Source organism: Crocuta crocuta, unplaced genomic scaffold, assembly GCF_008692635.1.
Source record: "Crocuta crocuta isolate KB4526 unplaced genomic scaffold, BGI_CrCroc_1.0 scaffold529, whole genome shotgun sequence".
NCBI lineage: Eukaryota > Metazoa > Chordata > Mammalia > Carnivora > Hyaenidae > Crocuta > Crocuta crocuta.
The window spans coordinates 458,801-483,435 of record NW_027530362.1 but is presented as its reverse complement, the minus strand read 5'-3'; the positions used below and the strand labels follow the sequence as shown (position 1 = coordinate 483,435).

The 24,635-nt window shown below is 34.2% G+C and overlaps 1 protein-coding gene across 1 annotated transcript in view; it reads right to left on the bottom strand.

Moving 5' to 3' along the window:
• Positions 1-24,635, bottom strand: part of IFT74 (intraflagellar transport 74) — an 80,944-nt gene that overhangs the window by 17,269 nt on the left and 39,040 nt on the right. Inside the window, exons 11-16 of the mRNA XM_077766092.1 lie at positions 21,512-21,655; positions 19,903-19,943; positions 17,182-17,261; positions 4,414-4,467; positions 1,535-1,632; positions 596-722 (exon numbers count right to left, since the gene is read on the bottom strand). Of these exons, the coding sequence (XP_077622218.1) occupies positions 596-722; positions 1,535-1,632; positions 4,414-4,467; positions 17,182-17,261; positions 19,903-19,943; positions 21,512-21,655 (544 nt within the window). The remainder of the gene's footprint in view (positions 1-595; positions 723-1,534; positions 1,633-4,413; positions 4,468-17,181; positions 17,262-19,902; positions 19,944-21,511; positions 21,656-24,635) is intronic.

Here is a 24,635-nt window from a genome sequence, read left to right as displayed (position 1 = left end):
ACAGAGCCCAACACGGGGCTTGAACCCATGAACCGTGAGATCATGACCTAAGCCAACGTCAGATGCTTAACCGACTGAGCCACCCTGGCACCCCTTAAGAGGAAATTTAAAATTATATATGTGGCTAGCATTACATTTCTATAGGAGAGTGTTGCCCTAATAGCATGTTAGTCATAACGGCTGAAACTAATTCTAATTAAAACATTACTTCCTTTAGGATACCACTACAGGGGTGGATCCAAACCCAATGTAATTCTGTTGCTCCTTATGCCTCTGTCATAGTACTGCTTCATTATATTTTAGTTGTTCAAAGTTCCTTGAGGAAAGAGAGCGAACTTTTTTTTTTTTTTTTAAATCTCTGTATACCCATGTTATAGAACAGGTATTCAGTAAATGTTAAAAATGAATCAGAATGTCCCAATAAAATACTATTAAGTTGATGTGGAAAGTCAGACACAATTCTGAGTCTATAAATGACTGGAGCAATAAGCAATCATATATTATATTCTCAGCCTTTCAAAAAAATAAAATAAAAATTAAATTTTTAAAGTTTCAATTTGTTACAGAAAAAAAATTAAAATCTATGTTTTCTCACCTGAAGTCAAATTTCTAGCTGTACTTTGTGATTTCTGCATTTCAGTAGATTTAAAATTGAGATCATCCTGCATCATCTTCAGCTCTTGATTGGTGATAGAGGATATTTGCTTCATACGATTTATATTCTGTATTTGTAGGGAAACAAAAATGGAAAAAGTTCCACTGATTTCACCCTTCAAGAAACTCTTGGGAGGGCACTGCCAAAGGACTAGATGTTATGAATTGGTATTCTTTTTTGAAATACATCATTCATTATATATGTTTTAAGTATGTTTAGAAGAGTATAGTGAGATTCAAAGTCAGACTTTCTCAATGTGAGAAACTAAAGGAAATGTAAGAGAATTCTGAATTTTATTTCACTGTAGAAGAAACTGAACTACACTATTTTAAGAATTATTTGGGGTCTTATGACACTTAAAATATTTAAAAGAAACTGCATTTTTTCTTCTATGCTACCACTCATTAGTAGCTGCTCAATAAACTTTTTTTTTAAAATAAATGAAGATACGCCTTGGTATCCTACACTCTTACAGAGTCTTATAAGAAAAGAATCCCTTCTATTTATAATACAAATTACACTGTAAAAATATATCAACATTTTCCATTATGATACCTAGATTTTGAAGTTATCTTTACGAACACTTCTCTAAGTTCAGATACATCAACAATGGAAGAAAATCACATTAATAATTACTCTGAATTAGTCCCTCAGTTATTGCTAAATATTCACATCATATATGTTATCCTTTTCCCCTACTGTCCTTAGGTGAATTTTGCTATAAATACACCAATTAAAATAATAATAAGCAAGGGAATTTAAAGGAAACAGATTAAATGAGCAGACGTCATAGTGAACCACTGCATTTTCTGAGCTGTATTTGGAAAGCTAATCACAGTAAAACTAATGAGAACACTAAGACAGGCACATGGTACTTACTCTACTACAGTGCTCCAAAAGTGTAACAATGCTGGCTTCTATCTGTGCCTTCCGCTCCAGTTCCTGATTCTTTGTTTCCTCAAAAGTCTCAATAAAAGCTGCAGATTCAAAAATACAATGAGAAGCTACTGTTAATATAGTTAATACTATATAAACTCTGATTTGTAGGTCTTAACAATACTTTTTAGAAATTCAAAGGAAACTTCATTTTTTGGTTTGTTTTTCCAATTTATTTATAAATTTTTTTAACTTTTAAATTTCATTTCAATCACAGCTAGTTAACATGGAGTATAATCATGATTTCAGGAGTAGAATTCAGTGATTCATCACTTATATATAACACCCAGTGCTCTTTCCAACAAGTGCCCTCCTTAATGACCATCACCCATTTAGCCCATCCCCCCATCCTAAACTCTTCCAGCAACCCTCAGTTTGTTCTCTGTATTTTCAAGTCTCTTATGGTTTGCCTCCCTCTCTCTTTTTATCTTATTTTTCTTTCCCTTCCGCTATGTCAAAGGAAATTTTAAATTATCCGTTTAATCTTTTATTAACCAAAGGGTAATTAAATTATTCAGTAATAACATTTCTATATACTTTCAAAATTAAAAAATTTTAATGTTTGTTTATTTTTGAGACAGAGAAACAGAATGTGATCAAGGGTGGGCAGNTTTATTTATAAATTTTTTTAACTTTTAAATTTCATTTCAATCACAGCTAGTTAACATGGAGTATAATCATGATTTCAGGAGTAGAATTCAGTGATTCATCACTTATATATAACACCCAGTGCTCTTTCCAACAAGTGCCCTCCTTAATGACCATCACCCATTTAGCCCATCCCCCCATCCTAAACTCTTCCAGCAACCCTCAGTTTGTTCTCTGTATTTTCAAGTCTCTTATGGTTTGCCTCCCTCTCTCTTTTTATCTTATTTTTCTTTCCCTTCCGCTATGTCAAAGGAAATTTTAAATTATCCGTTTAATCTTTTATTAACCAAAGGGTAATTAAATTATTCAGTAATAACATTTCTATATACTTTCAAAATTAAAAAATTTTAATGTTTGTTTATTTTTGAGACAGAGAAACAGAATGTGATCAAGGGTGGGCAGAGAGAGAGAGGCAGACACAGAATCCAAAGTAGGTTCCAGGCTCTGAGCTGTCAGCACAGAGCCCAACACAGGGCCTGAACCTACAAACCATGAGATCATGACCTAAGCCAACGTTGGACGTTTAACCAACTGAACCACCCCAGTGCCCCTACATACTTTCAAACTTTTAAAGCTTAACTGTTGTGATCTTAATACAAATAAACTAAAAGTTACAAATTCGGGCTCAGAAATAATAGTTGATATAAAGAAGAAGAGAAAAACTTTGTTCTTACATAGGATCTCCTTTATCTATAATTATCCACGTTTATAATTAGTCACTAATTTCTATACTGAAAATAGTTACTAATTACCTATTTTATCTGAAAGCACTTTACTTATAATATTGCATTAATTTCAAATAAATAAATTTAATGATTCACATTGTAAGTATTCTAAGAAACTGTCCTTCTCTTGTCCAATATAGAATCAGTACATAATTTACTTCTTTATATTTAAAAAAAATTTTTTGGGGGTGCCTGGGTGGCTCAGTCGGTTGAGCATCTGACTTCGGCTCAGGGCATGATCTCACAGTTCATGGGTTCGAGCCCCGCATCAGGCTCTGTGCTGACAACTAGCTCAGAGCCTGAAGCCTGCTTCAGATACCGTGTCTCCCTCTCTCTCTGACTCTCCCCTGCTCATGCTGTCTCTCTCTCTCAGAAATAAAAAACATTAAGTAAATAAATAATTAAAAATTTTTTAAATCTTTATTTATTTTTGAGAGAGAGAGAGAGAGAGAGAGAGAGAGAACAATGGGAGAGGAACAGAGAGAGAGAGAGGAAGACACAGAATCTGAAGCAGGCTCCAGGCTCTGAGATGTCAGCACAGAGCTCAGTGCAGGTCTCAAACTCCCAAACCACAAGTTCATGACCTGACCTGAAGTTGGAAGCTTAACTGACTGAGCCAACCAGGCACCTCTACTCTTATTTATATTCTTAAAAATATATTCTATGGCTTTCCCCCAAATAAAAACTTACAGTAAGTTAAAAATAACTTTACTGTTACATTGAAACTATGAATTAATTTTGAGATAATTTTTGGTACTTGCTGAGATTTTAAAGAAATCTTGGGATGTTGTTAAATCAGAATTGGCAATTACTGCTTTATGGCATGCTTCGATGAAGATAACAAGTGACATCACACCTATAAAACTTCAGATTCTAGTAAAATTATAAAAAAGGAAACCAGTAGTATCAATCAATTTTGGAAATTTTCTGAATGTACAACACAATTTTAAGTGAAGATCTACTTACAATGTTAAGATTTTTAAAGAGTTGATTAAAAGCTGCAACAGAAGACTACCAAAACTATAATCAGTGACAGAACCAAGTAGCAAGATCTGAGTTAAGGACTGTTATCTAATGAGAGAAGTATTATAAAGGGTTAAAAAAAAGGTGAAAGATACTAAAGATGAACGCAGTGAAACATGTAAAAAAGAACATTCAACATTCAATCAATAATTAGTTTCTATACAATTAATTTAAGTATTAATTTCAGAATCTATCCCTAGTACAAATATACTCATACACACACAAACATACAAAACCTTTCTAAAATTCTCTACCAATCCCTAAACTCTGCTTGATATTTATTATTTCTTCAAGGCAAATGCTTTGAATGTCCACACTCCTGGACTTATTATTAGCCATTGTATCTTCCCAAAATGAGATCTCTGATTCGGTATAAACAAACAGATATCTGAGAATATTTTCATTGTCAGCAAGGCGATCACTTACTGTCCATATTTTCCTCTCGTTTTTTTAGTTCCTTATACTTCTGATTCATTTCACCTATAAGAGATACAAAAAATAACATTAATTTCACAAACTCCTCAACATATTTAGATGGTGTTCTAAATATAAAATATTTCTTAGGTTCTCTATATACCAATGGTTACTCTTCAGTGACCATTAATCACTGAAAATTCATTATTTTCAATTCTTTTAATTAACATAGAATCTTTTAAAATAGCTATGTACGTATGTTTGACTATATGGAAGAAACAATCTCCTGACTGGAAAGGACTTAGAGGCTTTCTAATGGTTCCCTATTTTAGTCCCAACTTGGAGCTACTCAACCTGCACATGAATATTACTGCTGATGGGAAATATAAGCTCCCAAGGAAGTTCATATTCCATCTTTGAATAACTCACAACAGCAAGCAAAATAGCAAAGTTAGCTCCCTCACAGAATTTAAAGTCTACAGATTGAACATGTAATTAAAATGTACTAAGTGCTACCTCCTGATAAAGGGTGCTTATAAGAGCACAGAACATGGACAACTTACCTAGTTAAGGAATTCTCAGAAATTTTCTCTCAAGAAGAAATATTTAAATTGTGTTATATAAAGAATAAATTATTAAGAGTTACCTGGTTGAAACAGAGAAGAAGGGGTTCAAAGTCAAAGCACTGCAAGGAGAGAAACTTGAAAGTAAGGATGAATATGGTAGCACAAGGAAGTGAAAGAGCAGTATGGCAGAGGCAGAGAATGTGAAGTGAAAAAGTGGCACAAAGAGAAGGTAAAATGAGAGATCTTAAAAGACACATATTAAAATAAGTGTGGACTTTGGTAAAGAAGTAAGGACAATAGTAAAATTGCTAACAAATTTTAAGCAGAGGAATAAAATGATCAATTTGCATGTTTGAAAAATGTTTCTGGTTGAGTGAATAAAAGGGAAATAAATTTTGGAGACAGTATGACCAGTTAGGAGGTTGTCACAGTAATCCAGGTAAAAGATGAAGGTTTCCTGAAGTAGAGCAGTGGCAATTAGGATGGAAAGTAGATTTTTGTTGCAGTCATTTAAGAGCCAGAGTGAATGGATTTTATAGGACTCCTGGGTTTCTGGCCTGGGCAACTGAGGACATGGTGGTATTCTTAACTGAAAAGAAAAGCAAGTTTAAGAAGTTGCTTACAGCAGGTCTGGACGTGTTGCATTTAATGTATGTGAAAGAAATGTTAAAAGGGCAAAAAACTAAGACCCTGATAAATGGATGAAATCAGACACTTTAGCTGCATAAAGGGATTGTTACAGAGATGGATCATGATTTTTTTATGACAAGAGGATTTTCAGCATAATAAAAATTGAGTTTTAGAAGCACACTGCTATTTCCCTGGACTAGTGAAACAGCTGCAGCCCTGTGTTCTCAGGGTCTCAGGTAGAGAAAGCATAATAAATTTGTGCTTGCACCAATCTGCAATTTCTTCATTTGAGTCGGTCAATTTTTAGCATTTTGGAAAAACCAAGGAACATTAAGAGGATACCCAGCAAGGATGGTGAGAATAATAGACTAGAGATCCCTAAGGAAGTTCTTGAGAAGGAGCTGGCAGCTGGAAGAACTTTAAGAAGAGTTTGAAGAAAATGGGAGTGCCAAAGGTTATAGAGCATATGTTAAAACCCAATGGTTAGCCTGTGTTCTATTTAAACTCCTATACAGTTTTTTCAAGTACTGGCTAGAGTAAAGTTAGGGAATAGAGGAAGACAGTTGGGGTAGAACCTCAAATTACATGGAGGTGTGGAATTCTACTTATATATTTATTTGCTTGGGTGGGAAGTAAGCTATGAGTACACGAAGATGACGGAACAGAAACCTGGGTCAGCAGACAGTTTTATTGTTTTCTGGTCTAAATATTTTCGCCCTCACTGAGGAGAGCCCTGATACAGAGAAAATCTTGTTAAGGCACCCAAAACAGTATCAACGATAAAAAGCGAGAAGTGAAATCCACTGCCTAAGAAGAGTAAATACCCTGTGGTCATGAATTTCCAGCCAGTGAACACCGAGAACCAATGGGAAATATTGGTTTCATTCAGACTAAGGCTGTGGATGCATTAACTTTACTCAACAGCTATCTGAATTCATATGATCACCATTGATCTCAAAGCATACTGATGCATGATAGGTTATTAAAGGGAAAGGGAGATATAATTTGTTATTAATAACAAACTTTATATATGATTATGTTTTTTCAAAAATGCATAGACGAAGTAAAATTGGTCTTAAAATAAATGTCACCATTCACTCACCTTATGGCTATAGTTTTTTCAGTGGGAAACAAAGAATTAGAACTAGAATACCCTCCACAGGAGGGTTATATGCATGAAAATATTATATAATATATGTGAAGTAGCAGAAAAGCTACTTTCTACTGAACCTGCCATAGCCTAGACTTCTAAGAAAGTCCTGACTGAGAAGTTGCACCAGAGATTGGTCAGGCATTAAGGGATTAGTAGGAAGGCTTGCATCCTAGGCTTTACAAAAATGTTACTACCATCTTATCTTTCTCCTTCTAAACTTAAAAGAATCTCCCGTACACCCTGTTTCTAGTTCCTCATCTTGCTATCAGACCTCAAGACATGTAATGAGGCTTCTCTTTCTGCCATTCCAAAGAAATTTCTCTCAGTAAGATTATAGGACTCTTTAATTATCAAATCCAAGGGGTAGTTTCCAGTTCTTATATTACTCTGTAATATTTGACACTTTGATACTTTTTTCCTTCTTTCAATTTTTTTTCTTATTTGTTACTGTTGCGGTGGGAACTTCTGATTTCTCTTACTCTGAGATCATTCTTTCTGTTTTCTCGTCATGGCTCTTCCTGTCTTCTTTATTTAAATTCTGGTTTCTGCTTTTAGTTGACTTCTAAGGTTACATTACATCCGAGAAAATCATACTCATTCTTGTGGTTTAAGAACTCACAAATTTTACCTTTTCCCTAACTTTCAGATTGTTTGATAAAACTGCTTACTAGATATAGTCATGTGAGTACTTTCAGGACATCCTAATAGTATATTAATAATTAAATTCATCAGTTTTTCCTCTCAAAGTCTGTACCCCTCTATATTCTCTATTATGTTTGGAAGTCCTTAGCCATGCACTTACCATCCAAGTCAGAAACCTGGGAGAATCTTTCCTCCTTCTCTTTTAAAATCCATGTTCTTAACTGTCATCAGATTGAGCTAGAAGACATATCTGGTCAATGTCTCCAAATATATAGCTGGCCAGCTGGATTAGAAAGGACAGAGCTCCCATATATCTTAGCAAATTCCCAAGCTTTGCAAAACCTCATCCCATATGACTGTTGTTAGGAATAAAAGAAGTTGGGGCACTAGTAAATCCTCTTTTGTGATTTCTCTGTTCGAGAATTCATTTCTGAGCTATCCAAGACAGGCAATGTACAGATGTGGGCAGTCCTGAGGTAGGGTAAAATACAGGAGTTATTACCAAGTCTATCCTTAGATTTACTTTAAAGGAGAGGTCAAAATCATACATAGGGGAAGCTAATCAGTATATTACACTGGAGGCACAAAAGCAGGCAGGCAGAAGGGCCTTAAGGAGTAAAATTAGGGAGACCAAAGGAGAAGGAAAAGGGAATTCTGATAAAATAAAAGTTATTTTAGTTATCCTCAGTTTCTGAACATCTGATGTAATTATAGTTCTACATAATTTACTCCAAATTTACTGAATGCCTGCTGTGCCAGATACTGTAGCAGATGCTACAAATCAAGATGAGCAAGATAGTTACAACTCTATCCTAGAAAGGATTACAGTCTATATTAGGTGTACGTGTAGAACCAAAAGCCACAATGGAACCTAAGTGTTCTAACTGAGGTATATATGAGGGGCACCTGGGTGGCTCAGTCGGGTAAGCGTCCAACTTCGGCTCAGGTCATGATCTCACAGTTCATGGGTTTGAGCCCCGGTCGGGCTCTGTGCTGACAGCTAGCTCAGAGCCTGGAGCCTGTTTCAGATTCTCTCTCTCTCTCTCTCTCTCTCTCTCTCTGGCCCTCCCTCCCCTGCTCACGCTGTCTCTCTCTCTCAGAAGTAAATTAAAAAAATTAAAAAAAATTAACTGAGGTATATATGAAGTCCTATGGTAAGTAGAAAGGTGAAAAAGTTCAGGAAGTATCGTATCAGCAAGACACTCTAACAAGTAATAGAAATTATAGAGATGAAGAAGACCTTTGCATTCAAGACATTTATACTCTTCCAATGCAAGTACCCCAAAATTATAATCTATTAATTCAGGCCTATTACAAAAGACTTGGAATACTGTAGAAAGATATCATTGTTTTTTGATGCTCTCTGCTATAGAAAGCTAGTGGAGTACGAGAGATATGCTCTTCTTACACTACCAAGGGGCTGAGTACCACTACAATTGCCTTTGCCCTCACTGTCAATTCATCTGACCCTATTACTTCTCTGCCATCAAATGTTCTCTGGACTGTAGGCTTATAGAGCTATCTTGATTTTTTTTTTAATGTTTTTATTTATTTCTGAGAGAGAGAGAGAGACAGAGCATGAGCAGGGGAGGGTCAGAGACAGAGGGAGATACAGAATCCGAAGACAGGCTCCAGGCTCTGAGCTAGCTGTCAGCATAGAGCCTGATGTGGGGCTCGAACCCACAAACCGTGAGATCATGACCTGAGCTGAAGTTGGACGCTCAACCGAAGGAGCCACCCAGGCGCCCCAGAGCTATCTTGATTTTTATTCTCTGAGAAGTAATCCTAACCCTAGAGAAAGTCTGAGTATCATTTTCCCTCCATATTCTCTCTTGGCCAATATATAATAAGGCATATGCTAATCACTCTTCTGGTCTCAAGGTTCCCAGATTGGCAGGCCTCCTGATTTGGGAGGTGAAAGAGCAGCAAAAAACAAAGGGGGCCAAGAATAATACCCAAAGGATTTTTACACATCCAAATTCTTTCCTTTCTAGCACTTGGGGTCCTTCTGAGGCCACCTAAGTCTTCCCAGGGCCTTTGAGTAGTCAATTCCTTTGAATTTTCCTTCTGTGGCATGGTTTTAGTCTCTACTATTCTGTTCATTCTACTCTTAGTGAGTTCCTTTTTTGTTCCTTTTAAAGCATAATGCCAAGAAATACAGGATTTGAAGCAGACTATCACTTCCCATACTCTATATATTAATCTTTTTGTTAATGCAACCGAGGATTTCGGCCATTTTGGAGGCGATAGCACATTAATTCATACTAAGCTATTGTCTAAATCTCTGCTAACATTTTCACCTATTTTAGTAAGCCAGGACACTTTCTTTTCCACTTTCCTACTTAAATTTTAATTAGTTTGGGGGTCCTATTAAATTCCATCTTTTTATATTCAGTCTCTCTTTCCCACCTATTTTTCATCTATCATTATAGCAGTAAGTAAATAAACTAGCATATCAAATACTAGCAAACTGCTATGTTAAAATGAGTCCATATAAATGTAATGTTTTAAACTAACTTTTGGATTCAGGCTTCACCCGACTTATCAACCATACATTCTCTCCAAAATGTTTTAAATTTCTGCAGGCAAGTTTCCTTACTTGCAATAAATAATTCTATTTTTACACATTGGCGGCACTTTAAAAATATGTAATAAAAATTCTCTTAAATATGTTAAAGTTACTATAAAAAGCCTCACCATACAAATAAGAGAAAAAGGATTATGAAGACATGTATTTTAACAGAGTAACATCAATAAAACTGGATGGTATAATGAGTAGTCCTTGGAATGTACTAAACACAACTTATTTCCTAAAGCAGTGGCTATAAAACCTTAGCATGCATCAGAATCATCAGGAAAGTTTGCTAAAACACAAATTCCCTATGCCTCGCGTTATACACTCAGTAGGTCTGAGGTGGAGCCAAATTATTTTTATTTCTAATAAATTTCAGATGGTACTCAAGCACCTAATCTGGAAATAATACCATCTTCTAATGAAAAATACAAAATGTACCTTAACCAATCTCCAAATTGAACAATAAACAATGATTCATTCTTCTTCATTGAATGTAGAGAGTCTCTATTGAATAGCAATATATAAATGCCATTTGACATCTCAGACACCAGAGGATAAACCACTTTAAAACTTAATCAGCTATTTTATACATTCTAGGGAAAAAACTTTCTTCAAAATATGTTTTGGGAAAATCTTCAGGAAAGTTACTCATCTTTCAGTTTATAAATTAACAGCATTAATAACAGCCAGTAACTAACATTATGTGCACTTTATAACTATATGCTATTTTGAGTCAGTTACAGGCGCACACACACACACACACACACCCATTCATCTAATCTGCATCTACTCTAAGTAGAAGTAGTACTGTTATCATCTCCATTTTAAAAATGAAGAAACTACTAAATAAATTAATTTTTTTTTAAAGAGAAAACTAAGGTATAAAAAGATCAAACAGCATGTCCAAGATCAGCCAGTAAAACAGCATAGCTCAGAGGTGAATATAGGCATTTTGGTTGCAGAACCTATCCTATTAAATAGAACTATCCTGTCTTTATAAATTCTACATTACCTGACATAAGCAAAGAATAAAAGTTTCCAAACTAGGCCACAGAACCCTGACTATGAAAAAGTATCCTATAAACAAACCCAAGAAAAATGTTATGTTTTATATTTTTATTACTCTTCAAAGAAGCATTTAAATTATGGAGTAAAACTCAATGATTTTATTTAGAGTTTAGGATAATGATCCTATGGTACTTTATGTATACTTCTATCATGGTATGTATTTATTATATTGTAGCCGTTTGATATTTAGATGTCTGTGATATGCTACACTAATAATCACATATTTGGTTTTACAAGCTGATCCATCTTTGGAAAGATAATGAACTCTAAAAATGAGGAAATAATTTGTAATGAGTAATAATGACCAAGAATCCTTCTTGTAGAGATATGTGACTGTACTTTTTTTTATGTGACTATACTCTTTCAACAGTATTTGTCAAGCCTAGTCTGTGTAAACAGACATCCAGAAAATTAGCCCCACATTGTGGATCATAGTAGTCCTACAAATTCAGGCCTTTAAGAACTGTGAACCATATCGAAGTGTGTATTCTAGACTGACAAATACTAAGATATTTATAAATAACTAACAGTAGTGAGGAAGCACTCTCACATACTGCTGTTGGTTGTATAAAAGGACACTATCTTTTCAGGAAGAAATAAGCAAAAATAAGAGAAATTGTAAAAGTAACACTCTATTCACAATGTCACTTATAGAAATTTATCCTATAGAAATAAGCAAGCTAATGAACATGGGTACAACAAGGTCTTTTACTGCAGCATTGTTTTTGGCAGTGAAAAATTAGTAATCATCTAAATGCCAATGTGGATCCAATGAATACTTTTAACCCTAATAACAAAGAGGATGATGGCAGCTAACAGTTGTTGAGAATAATATGTCCCAGGCACCAGTCTTTGTCTGGCTTTAAAACTCTGACATTGACCACTATACTATACTATACTTCTTAGAATGAAGTATATATCTTCATTATGGAAGAATGTACAGTATATATAGATAAATGAAAGACAAATTCAGAGAAACTATACTCCATCTTAAAATACATACGCTTAAATAGGTACAGGAAAAAGTCTAAAAGGCTACAGGCATCAAATTATAAATAATGATTACCTCGGAAGACTGGGATTACTATAAGGAGAAAGGAGATAACCTTTTACTTGATACACTTTTGTATTGCTTGAATTTATCACATTCAGATTTTTATACAAAATAAAGTACATAGCTTTAAAAACTGAATTAACTGGAGTCTTTAAAATAACTTTAACTAGTTTTAAGGGAAATTTTTTTGAAAAATAGGAAGGGATAATCTCCTATATACTAAGGCTAATTGCACAGTTAATGAAGCATGAGAATGGTCATTTGAGGCAACACGCACACAAACACACACACACCACCAAAAGAAGTACATTCAGATGATTAAAACTCTAGAAATCCCGAGGAAGTCAGGTTTATAACTGGTAATTTCTTGATAAAGATGGCAGGTTCAATATGCACAGCTAACTCTAGGGGCGCCTGGGTGGCTCAGTCGGTTAAGCTTCCAACTTCAGCTCAGGTCATGATCTCACAGTTTGTGAGTTTGAGCCCCGCATCAGGCTAGCTCAGAGCCTGGAGCCTGTTTGATTCTGTATCTCCCTCTCTCTCTGACCCTCCCCTGCTCACGCTGTCTGTCTCTCTCTGAGAAATAAATAAAACATTTTTAAAAATATGCACAGCTAACTAATCCTTCCTCAAACACAACTAAAACTATAGAAAGAAGACTTTTTAAAGGTAAAACTCCCAGCAATGTGATTTTTAGGGGAGTCTTTGTCTAATTTTGGAATCAGGGTAATGCTGGCTCATAGAATGATTTTGGAAATTTTCCTTTCATTTCTATTTTTTGGAAGAGTTTGAGAATAGGTATTAAGTTTTCTTTAAATGTTTGGTATAATTGCCCTGGGAAGCCATCTGGCCCTGGACTTTAGTTTGTTGAAACATTTTTGATTACTGATTCAATTTCTTTGCTGGTTATTGGTCTATTCAGTTTTTCCATTTCTTTTTGTTTCAGTTTTGGTAGTTTATATGTTTCTAGGAATTTAACCATTTCTTCCAAATTGTCCAATTTGTTGGCATACAATTTTTCACAATATTCTTTTATAATTGCTTGTATTTCTGTGGTGTTGGTTGTTATTTCTCCTCCTTGAGATTTTACATATTTGGGTCCTCTCTCTTTTCTTTTTAATAAGACTGGAGATGGTTTTATCAATTTTATAAATTTTTTCAAAGAACTAGCTCCTGGTTTCATTATGTGTTCTGATTTTTTTTTTGTTTCTGTATCGTTTATTTCTGCTCTAATCTTTATTATTTTCCTTCTTCTACTGGCTGTAGGAGCAATATTTTAAAAAGCAACAATTAAGCAAATATTTCATGGCTGGAATTCAGCTGAGAAAGGAGAAATCCATATGGGTCCTGCCTTTTTTGAAAAGTACTAGCATGGAATCTGCCAATAATGCAATGCTTTAATAATGATGTAGTTTGTACCCAACTTCTGACCAGGTTAGCAACTTTCAAGAGAACTATTTCCCATTGCTTCTATTAAGTATAAATAATAATAAATAGCTCTTTACAGTACAGTATACATATTTCAATCTAAACATTTTTAGAACCCATATAACAAAATTACCTGATCCATCTATAAGGTAAAACCACTATATGGGTGAGGTCTGATAAATATTTAACACGATAAAACTCAATCCCTCAGAAGTTTAAAAAGAGTAATTATATCTTATTATATTGAAATTTTTGTTATGAGATTTATATTTTTAAATCACTTACAAAGATGAAGTAAAGATGTGAGAGCAAAGAAGCCCTCCTAGAAGCGGTCAAAAGTCCAAGTGTACTATGAGGATAACTCAGCAACTGAACAATGAAGATTTTCATGGAACAGTCAAATAACTGTTAATTTATTTTACTTAGTTAACTCTGAGACATAATTACTCAGTGTAACATTTGACAAAGTATAACTATAGGGACTTGTCAATAAATACAATACACTTATGGAAGATACTGGATTATAAGGCCACTATTAATAACTAGCAGAGAACACAACTAGACCTAACCCAGTATCCAAGGATGCCTCTGAATTTAAAATGAATTATGCAAAACTGAAAAGATGAAGCAACTACTAACAAAGTGAGATATATATTAATGTTATTTATAGTTTATATACTATTTTAACCAGAATCCCTACAAGGCAAAATGGCTGCCTTACTTGGATCATACAAAGGCACCCAAGGTAGCAACTGCAAAATTAGTAAAATGGCCAGAGGGAATGAAGCCTGGGGCAGGAAGAAGCATGAATTAGAAAGTCAAAATAACTTGATTATCCTCTATATCTTAAGGAGTGGATTATCTACAGTCTTGAGTCAAGGAACTGTTGAGAATGCAGATGTAGGTAAGAACCCATCACTTTACTGATAATAAATAATGAATCCAAGGTAGGAATCCTCTAGAAAGTAACAAAACCTTTGCTAACTAATCAAGCTGTCTCTGGAAAAGAGTGTATATGTACATCTTAAGAACAGAAGTCCCAAAGAAGTGACAGAGCCAATTTTCACCTTTAGTTCATTCTCAAATCTTTCCCTGCTAAAATATAGCACTGTTTCATTCATTCCACAAACATTTATTGAGTGTTTATTTTCCCAGACATTGTTGATGAAAGAGGTTCCAGAGTGAATAAGACACAGTCTGTGTCCTTTGAGGATCTACAGCCTAAGGGAAAAGACAAACATCCAAGGAGATAGTGGTACTATAGTATGGTCAATACAGTGATACATTATGCACAGTATGCTCTGATAACGAAGGGAGGAGGGTGTCTTAGCTCAGCCCTGAAATAGATCAGGGAGGGAAGTTAGGGTTATTATGCTGGATGAAAGGATACTGGAGGTAGATTTTAAAAGATGAGAAGTTAGTAAGGTAAATAACAGGAAAAAGAATATTCAAGACAAGGGAAAAAATAGTAGGAGCAAAGGACTGAGTTTGATTTATGGTAAAGGGCGTGGGGTGTGGGGTACCAAAGAGATTGTTATTAGAATGTAAGGACAGAGATGATACAGAATAGAAGAGGAAACTGACAACATATAGGTCAGATTGCAGAGGGACTATAATGCCATGCAAAGATTCTTAAATCTTATCTCTCATAGGTCATGGTGAACCATTATTAAGCAGGAGAGTAACACAGAATCAATTTTACTTTAAGTCACTCTAGCAACACTGTGGTAGATCAACCTGAGAGGGAGCAAGACTGGAGACAGGGCAACCAGTAAGAAGGCTACTGCAATAGGTCAGACAAGAAATAATAAAGTCCTGAGCTAACACATAACCTTTTAACAGAACCCCCTGTGCTACTGCACACATAATTTATGTTCACAATACAGCACAAGAATAAAAATTGAATGTGTTGATATATATATGAACATACATATGTATATATTTATGCAACAGATCTTTTTATAAGTATTTTGACACTTTTTTGCTATTACATTATAGAATGTCTTTTTCCACATTAATCAAATAGGACACAGGTTAGAAAACAGAAAGTAAAATAGAAGCCACAATTCAAAACATTCTATTTATCTTAGAACTGGCAATTAATAAATTGTTACCGTCAAAATGAATTACTTTACTGGAGTAATGAGTGTTGTTAGAGTGTTGTTAGAAATTTAAATTTAGGAAGAGGAAAATTGTTTAGAAAGTTTCCTGTAAAGCATCTCAAATCAAGAACACTATCAGTTTTCTCAGAATAAGCTATTAATAAAAAATAAAGAATACTAGATCTACATAAACTAAAAGCAATAAAATAATTTAATAAAGAAAATAATATGACCTTATCTTAACAATTTATTTGGAGCCTACCTTGCTATACATACCATTTAGTATTCATAAACCTTAGTGAGGAAGGACCTTTATATTCACTTTTCAGATGAGAAAATTTAAGCTAAGTTTATTTACCTGATAAATGGAACTTAAAGTTTGTCTACCTTGTATGCCTAATATGCCTAAACATGTCTACTTGAAGCCATTACTAGCCATATGTAAATAAAATTAAGCATTTCATAAGAATATTTTTATTTCAGGGGTGCCTGGGTGGCTCAGTTGGTTAAGCGGCTGACCAGCTCAGGTCATGATCTCACGTTTCGTGGCTTCAAGCCCCACATCGGGCTCTGTGCTGACAGCTCAGAGCCTGGAGCCTCCTTCAAATTCTGTGTGTCTCCCTCTCTCTCTGCCCCTCCCCTGCTCAAGTTCTGTCTGTCTTAAAAATAAATAAAACATTAAAAATAAAATAAAATGGTAACCTGATCGCTTTAAAAAAAAAGAATATTTTTATTTCAGAAATGTAGCGCTTCGTATCAGAAAGCCAAGATTAGGCTTTGACAATAAAACTTTGGGATCGAAGAAAACTTGATCTAAATTTAGACTTTACCCCTTACTAGTCATCGGAATCTGAGTAATTTCTCTGAACTTCAACAAGTATAAAAGGGCTTACAAGGCTTCAAATGATTCTTGCAAAAATCACATAGTGCCCAATGCAGGTAAGTAAGCAATCAATAGTAGCTATTATTCACACATCAAGAAAAAATATAAATAATACAACCACACACATACTATATATAGCTCTCTAATCCCCACCACATGTTCATGCCCCAGGCTCCCACAAGGATTCTAGTCCCTTTGGCTCTTCATATTCCACAGCTGGGGCAAGAAGGGAAAGGATCAGATCAGCATGTGCTACCTCATTACAGAGACCTATAGGGAATTAATTCTTTCTAAGACTTGATCCTCTCTCCCCCTTCAATTCTATCAGTTACCCCAGTTGATTGATAGTTGACCACATTACAAAGGTATAAATCAGAAATCTGTAACAACTTTAAACCATTTTATTTCATTTTTAAAAAAAGTGCTTTGCAAAACAAAATAAATTGTTGTTATTATATAACCACTTTATTTCAAGTTTTTAGTCAGCTTAAATAATTTAATATTAATTGTAATATTTCCTATTATAATATAGTTTAGCATTTTAGTAGTCAAAGTTAGAGATATCATAAAGAATTAAATATTATACCTTACATAAATAGTCTTTGAAGTCCAAGTTAATACTATATCAATGCTGTTACATACCTATTATTAAACATTATAAAAATACCAGAAAAATTACCTTGGTGTTCTTCTAAATCCATGTCCAGTTGTCTAATTTCTTCATTAAACTGCTTTATTTTTTCTTTTATATCTGTTAGCCTGTTGAAAATATTATATAATAAATTTAGAGGGGTGCCTAGGTGGTTCACCTGGTTAAGCATCCAACTCATGATTTCAGCTCAGGTCATGATCTCATGGTTCATGAGTTTGAACCCTGCATTGGGCTCCATGCTAATAGCACGGAGCCTGCTTGGGATTCTCTCCTCTCCCTCTCTCAAAATAAACTTTAAAAAAAAAATTATGACAGATAATTAGATATTCAGTAAAAACATTAAAATTAAATTAAAACATTAAATAAAAATTTAATGATGATGTCAGGAAATCTTTTCTAAGTTGCATAAATAGTATCTATAAATAATATGCCCTATTTTGAAGACAATACTATAAATTAAGAGAGAAAAATATTTTCCAGATCTTTATAGGATTCTTATTTAGAACAGAAGTATATTCTGAGACTGTTAGGTTGCCTGACATTTCCCCCATTCTTGTTTTTAGTTTGACTTGTGATATTTAAAGTGAAAAATCTTTAGCAACCTTCTTTTGTAGGTTTGTAAAAACTGAACTAAATTGACAAATCAGTCTCAAAAATTAGAGAATAAGAGAAAATTTACCGCTGATTGGAGATTATATAAGTTAAAATTTTTATCAAGCAGCATTTGTATTTATTACAAAGCTATAATAATAAACACAATGTGGTACTGGACTAAAGGAAGAAAATATAGAGCAATGGAATAAACCTGAGAGTCCAGAAATGGGACCTTGTACTGATATATAACTGATTTTTGACAAAGGTGCCAAAATAATTAAGTGGGAAAAGAATATTAAATAATATTTAACGAAAGAATATTGCAACAAATGTTGCTGGGACAACTGGATATGCACAAACAAAAGAATAAAACGACTCTACCTCACACCATTTACAAAAGTTTACTTAAAATGACTCACAGATCTAAACATAAGAACTAAACTATAAAATTCTTAAAACCAATCATGGGCATAGATCTTCATGACTCTGGATTAGGCATTAGTTTCTTAGATAGGGCACTAAAACCATAAGCAACAAAATAAAAAAATTAACTAGACATTATCAAAATTTAAAATTTTGTGCTTCAAAGGACACCACTAAGAAAATGAAAAGACAACCCACAGAACGGGAAAGTGACTTTGCAAATGATTTATCTGATAAGAGACTTATCACTAAAATATATAAAGACTTCTTAAAATTCAATAATAAAAAGATAAATAATCCAATTAAAAATGGGCAAAGGGGATGCCTGGGTCGGGTTAAGTGTCCGGCTCTTGATTTCAGCTCAGGTCATGATCCCACGGTTCCTGAATTCAAGCCCCACATCAGGCTCTGAACTGGTAATGTGGAGCCTGCTTGGGATTCTCTCTCTGCCTCTCTCTCTGCTACTTACCAGCTCATGCTCACTCTCTCTCTCACAAAAAATAAACATATTTTTTAAAAAATAGGCAAAGGATATGAACAGACATTTCTCTAAAGAAGATATGGACATGGTCAATAAACAGCAGTCTTTGGGAAATGCAAATCAAAACCATAGTGAGATACCACTTTACATCCATTAGGATGGCCGTAAGAAAAAAAAAAAAGATAATAACAAGTGTTGGTGAGGATATGTCGAAAATGGAATGCTTACACACTGCTGGTGGAAATGTAAAATGGTGCATCTGCTTGGAAAATAGTCTGGCTGGTCCTTAAAGAGTTAAATATAGAGTTAATATATAAGCCAGCAATTTTATTCCTCAGTATAAACCCAAGAGAAGTGAAAACATATATGCATCAGTGTTCATACCAGCATGATCCATCATAGCCAAAAACTGGAAGCAATCCAAAAACCATCAATTGATAAATGGATAAATATGGCATATCCAAACAATGGATTATTATTTGGCAAAAAAAAAAAAGAAAGAAAAGAAATTTAATACTGATGCATACTACCACACAGGTGAGCCTTGAAAACATTATGCTAAGTGAAAGAATCCAGCCATAGAGGACCATATACTATATGATTCCATGTGTACAGAATATCCAGAATAGGCCAAACTACAGCGCCATAAAGTAGAATGGTTGACTAGGGCTGGGAGTGGTGGATGAGAGGGGATGAGTAAAGGGGTGATGGATCTTACCAAGGTAATGATTGCACAATTCTGAATATACTTAAAACCTACGAGTTGTACACTTTAAATATGTGAATTGTATGGTATGGATTATATATATGTGTGTGTGTGTGTATATATATATATATATAAATTTTTTTTTCTGAAAGAGAGTATGCACAAGTGTGGGAGGGGCAGTAAAAGAGGCAGACAGAGGATCTGAAGCTGTGCTGACAGCAGAGAGCCAACAAAGGGCTCAAACCCACCAACTGTGAGATCATGACCTGAGCTGAAGTTGGGTGCTTAATTGAGTGAGCCATGTAAGCACCCCGGTATGTATCATATCTTAACAGAGCTGTTTTTAAAAAATAATTATGCTACCCAATGGCTCTTAAGTAAACATTAAAAGAAATATTTAAATCTTTAAATAAGATTAAACACTGCATCAATATTACCAGTGTGAACTATAGAAAAAAATAACAGTATGTACCTATTGCACATTTAGAATGTAATTTAAAAGATGTGAAATGGATGTAATATGTCCTTCTATAAATGTACTTACTGTCGCTCCATGCTGGCTATTTCCTGATTATCTTCTTTAACCTATAAAAGCATATAAAGAAAACAGTACTTAAAGAATTACTCATCATTAGGCTATCTTAAAGAGAATTACCTTCTAAGATATGTTGTACTAATATGTCAAATGTAGTCTCTTTCTTGAAATCTAGTTCTTAAAATTCAACCTTCAAGTTTATATATATAGATAGATAGATCATTAAGAAACTCTTCACAGATATTCTCTTTTCCCTCAAAGGAAGGGTGACGACTGATACATCTTACCTATCTGTGTGGCACCATGAGGTTGCCATGTCTTCATGCTTAGATCAATTTACATAAATACCCAGGCCTTCTGAGACTGTCTTTCTTTACTCCCTCACCCACACACACAAGGCAGGTTGCCAGATTTTATGGTCTCTGTTACATTCAAATTTCAGATAAATAGTAACTTTCAGGGTACATATTTACCATGCAAGATATATACACACATACACACACACATTCTAAATAATTACTGTTTATATGAAATTAAAACTTAACTAGTTGTTCTGTATTTCATCTGCCAATCCTATCCCAAGATTATGCTCTCCCTCCCCCTGCCTCTAATGATCTCTTTCTGAGGAACTTCAGAGATTCTAGATTTTAATACCTTTCTAAAATGATTGTAATACTTAAATAGCTCCTGACTTGATCCTTACGGTTCTTCCAAACCATTTGGGCGCAACCTAAGACCACAGAGGAGTCTCATTTGTAGGTTCCTAATGGGTGCTGTTCCCAAATACATATGCAATTCTTCTAAAGACCCTATAGTTAGGGTGTCTCAGCATAAACAGGCTAATCATAACTTAGTGCTAAGTTAAAGTTAGTTTTGGGGTAATAAGAAAGCTACTGAATACATGTGACACAACTTGGTGACATACTGTGATTTCATTGTACATTTTAATTCCATTCACTTCACAGAGGCACTGATAATGATCACCATAAAAATGCATTAGCCATGGGGTATTTCATTTCCAAAGTATGAGGCCCCAAACAAATAAAGGAACAGATCTTCAATAATATCATCTAATTATTTACTAAACAATAAAAAAGACTTTCAAGTTTCCTTATATGGATCAAAAACATGAAAAAATGGCCAAGATGTACACAAAGACCATATAAAATTAGGATTTAGGTCAAGAAACAGCTTATGTGAAAAATGACTTGCACCTAGATTTTCTTGGTCAAATAGTTCATCTTTATTTATTTGTTTAATGTTTATTTATTTATTTGGAGAGAGGGAGAATGCAAGTAGAGGGACGGGGGGTGGGGGATGGCAGAAAGAGAGGGAGAGAGTGAATCTTAAGTAGGCTCTACAATCTCAGTGAAAAGCCAACTGCAGGGTTTGAATTCACAAACGGTGAGATCATGACCTGAGACAAAATCAAGAGCTGGACGCTTAACTGACTGAGCCAACCCAGCACCCCAGTGAATCTTAATTAGATGAAAGTCACTTTTCACTGTTTTTTAAGACAATAAACTTACTGGCTTTCTGTTCAGTTCATATGCCTTAAATAAAATAATCAGAATACTTACCAAATCTTGACATAGTAAAGTATTTTTGTTTTTTCTACCTGTTTGAGTAATCTCTCTCTCTCTTCCATTGGAGATCCCATGCTTTTGTCTTCAGCAATCATTTGATCTCGATGGGACTCTAACTCATAAAGTTTTTCATGCAGCAATACAGCCTCCTGTTTAATCTGGGAGTGTGCTATTTCCTAAAGAGCACGTAAAGAAGAAAAATTTAATTGGTATTTTATTAAAACTACTCTCAAGTAGGTTTCAGCTTATAAGAATAAGAACAAATTAAAAACAATCAGCACATTCAAATAGAGATATTCAATATCTATACTACTTAATAATGCTACAAAGTACATTTGTAAATTGGTAAATTTATAGAGCTTTTTTCTTCATAAGCTATTTTTGGTCTAAAATTCACAAGAAGATGGTGGTTTATTTTATCTTCTAAATATAAGACCTGAACAAAGACAGACATCTCTACCATTAAGAAGATATTTGAAAAAATGTTACAATGTATGTATGACTATAACCACAACACTCATTTGGAAGTCCAAAGACCTGATCTCTAGAGGGAAGATATTTTCTCCTGACTAGTCATATATACTCTACTACAATGTTATAAGTGAACCCTGTCACCCAAAAAGATATGTTGAAATCCTAATCTCCAGTACCTATGAATATGACCTAATTTGGAAAACAGAGCCTTCGTAGATTTAGTCTAAACAAGATGAGGTCATTAGGGTGGACCCTAATCCAATGTGACTGGTGTACTTATAAGAGAATACATACAGAAAGAGACAAAGAAGGAGAATGCCATGTAATGACACAGGCAGAGACTGGAGTGATGTGGCTAAAATAAAGGAATGAATACCCAGGATTGATAGACATCACCAGGAGCTAGGAAGAGGCAAGGAAAGATTCTAACAGAATCTCAGAGGGAACATGGTTCTGCTGATACCTTGATTTTAGATTTCTAAACTCTAGAACGATGAGAAAATTTGTTGTTTTAAGCCACCCAGTTGGTGTGGCTTTATTACAGCAGCACTAGGAAATTAATACACAAACATAGAATAGTTATTGTATATTCACCACTGTTCCACTGTTCAGTTTTATTAGATAATCAATAGAGGTATGGATGTTGATAGTGATGAGGGAGGGAGGGAAAATGACATTTGGAGCTGTTGTTTATTGAGCACTTGTTCTGTGCCAGATACTGTATTCCATGTTCTTTATACACCATCTCTAATACTGAAAGCAACTCTATAAGATAACATCATCTGTTTCACAGATGAAGAGACAGAGGATCTAAACCTAAATAATTTTCTAAGTTAACAAATTTAAAAGTTAATGATGATATCTGAAACCAGGCCAAAAGCAGGAGTATGACCAAATTTTTAAGATGAAAGACCTCTCTTTTGAAAGCCAAAGAGAAGGAATCTTTAAAAAAGGAAAAAGTGATTAAGAGGAAATGTTTGAAAGTCTATTAAAAAAACATCACATAGATGTGCACGGCTGGCCCAGTTGGTGGAGAATGCGACTCCTGATCTCAGGGTTATGGGTTTGGGGAACTACATTTTGTTTAGAGATTGCTTAAAAATAAAATCTTTAAAGACAAAAAAAAATAAAACCCAGAAAACAAACAAACAAAAATCAAGAACAAATAAACAAACAAACAAAAAAAACCCAGGGGTGTCTGGTGGCTCAGCTGGTTAAGCATCTGACTTTTGATCTCAGCTTGCAGCTCTTGATCTCAGAGTCAATCAAAAAAAGCACCATATAANAAAACCAAAACGGGAGGTATCACCATCCCAGACTTTAACCTCTACTACAAAGCTGTCATCATCAAGACAGTATGGTATTGGCACAGAAACAGACACACAGACCAATGGAACAGAATTGAGAAGTCAAGAAGTGGACCCAAAAGTATACAGNTTATATGGAAACCAACTTGACAATAAACTATTTGTAAAAAAAAAAAAAAAATCAAAAATCAACAAAAACCCGGCAAAAAAAACCCCCCAAAAAACCAAAAAAAAGCATCATATATACAGCTCAATTCATGGATTAGCTTCAGGTGAAAAAGCATGATAATAAAATACAGATAGAAGAAATACAGGTATCCTAAGATATCCTTTTTCATAGCTATCTTCCCCTTCCTTTTGCTTAATCATCCTAAAAAACTCTTCAAATTGCATCTTGATAAAACTATTCCTCAATAAAACTCATGTTGATTCTTCATCTGTTTTTTTTTTTCCAGCCTGGTAAAATGAATTAAGTAATACTTAGCATAGTTGTGAGCACACAGTAGATATTCAATAAATACAAGTTGAGTGATATTTGACATAATGTTCTCTTGAAGAACAACTCCAAATAAAAAATACAAGGGATCTGACAAAAGTTAAATAAAATTAGTAATTTATATTTTTCTTGATTTGGGAATACTTAAGTTTTATAAAATTTCATGTTATTTTAGTCATACATGTACTGACTCCAAAAAGTGGCAGAATATAAACACTAAAATCCAAAAGAGCTTATACTTCTTCCTACAGAAACTAAATTTGCCAAGTGAACTAAGACCTGACATTCCCTAATTCCTTAAAACAGATGGTGAGGAATTCTGCAGGCCAGCTGTGTTAATACTAAATGTGGTCCTTATTCTTTGAAGAATATTTCTATTAACCATAGAGATCCAAAAAAAACCAATTATATATACCCACATGAGGACTATCAGATATAGAAAACCACATTAATATTTTTAAGCAAACTACTTTTTCAACAGCAAATTTCCAAAAGAATTACAAAATACTTATGCCTAATTCTTTTGCAAGACAGGTGACAACCATCTTGTCAATCTACAATTGCTTGTAATCCTATTATTATGATACCTACCTGAATCCACAGGAAATCAGGAAAGACAGGCAAGGTTTGAGGTATAGACAGTATACTGAAGTGTAAAGGACATGAAACGGTAGTTCACAGAAAAAGAAATACACTGGCTAGCAAATATATAAAGAAATACTCAATTTCATGCATAAATAAATGAAAATCAAAACAAGATAGAAATTTTTACATATTAAATCAGCAAAAAAGGAAAAAGTTGGATAATGCTTGTCATTAATGAGTACACAGGAAAATAGTCACTTTCATACACTGAATCTAGAAGTAAAAAATGGAACC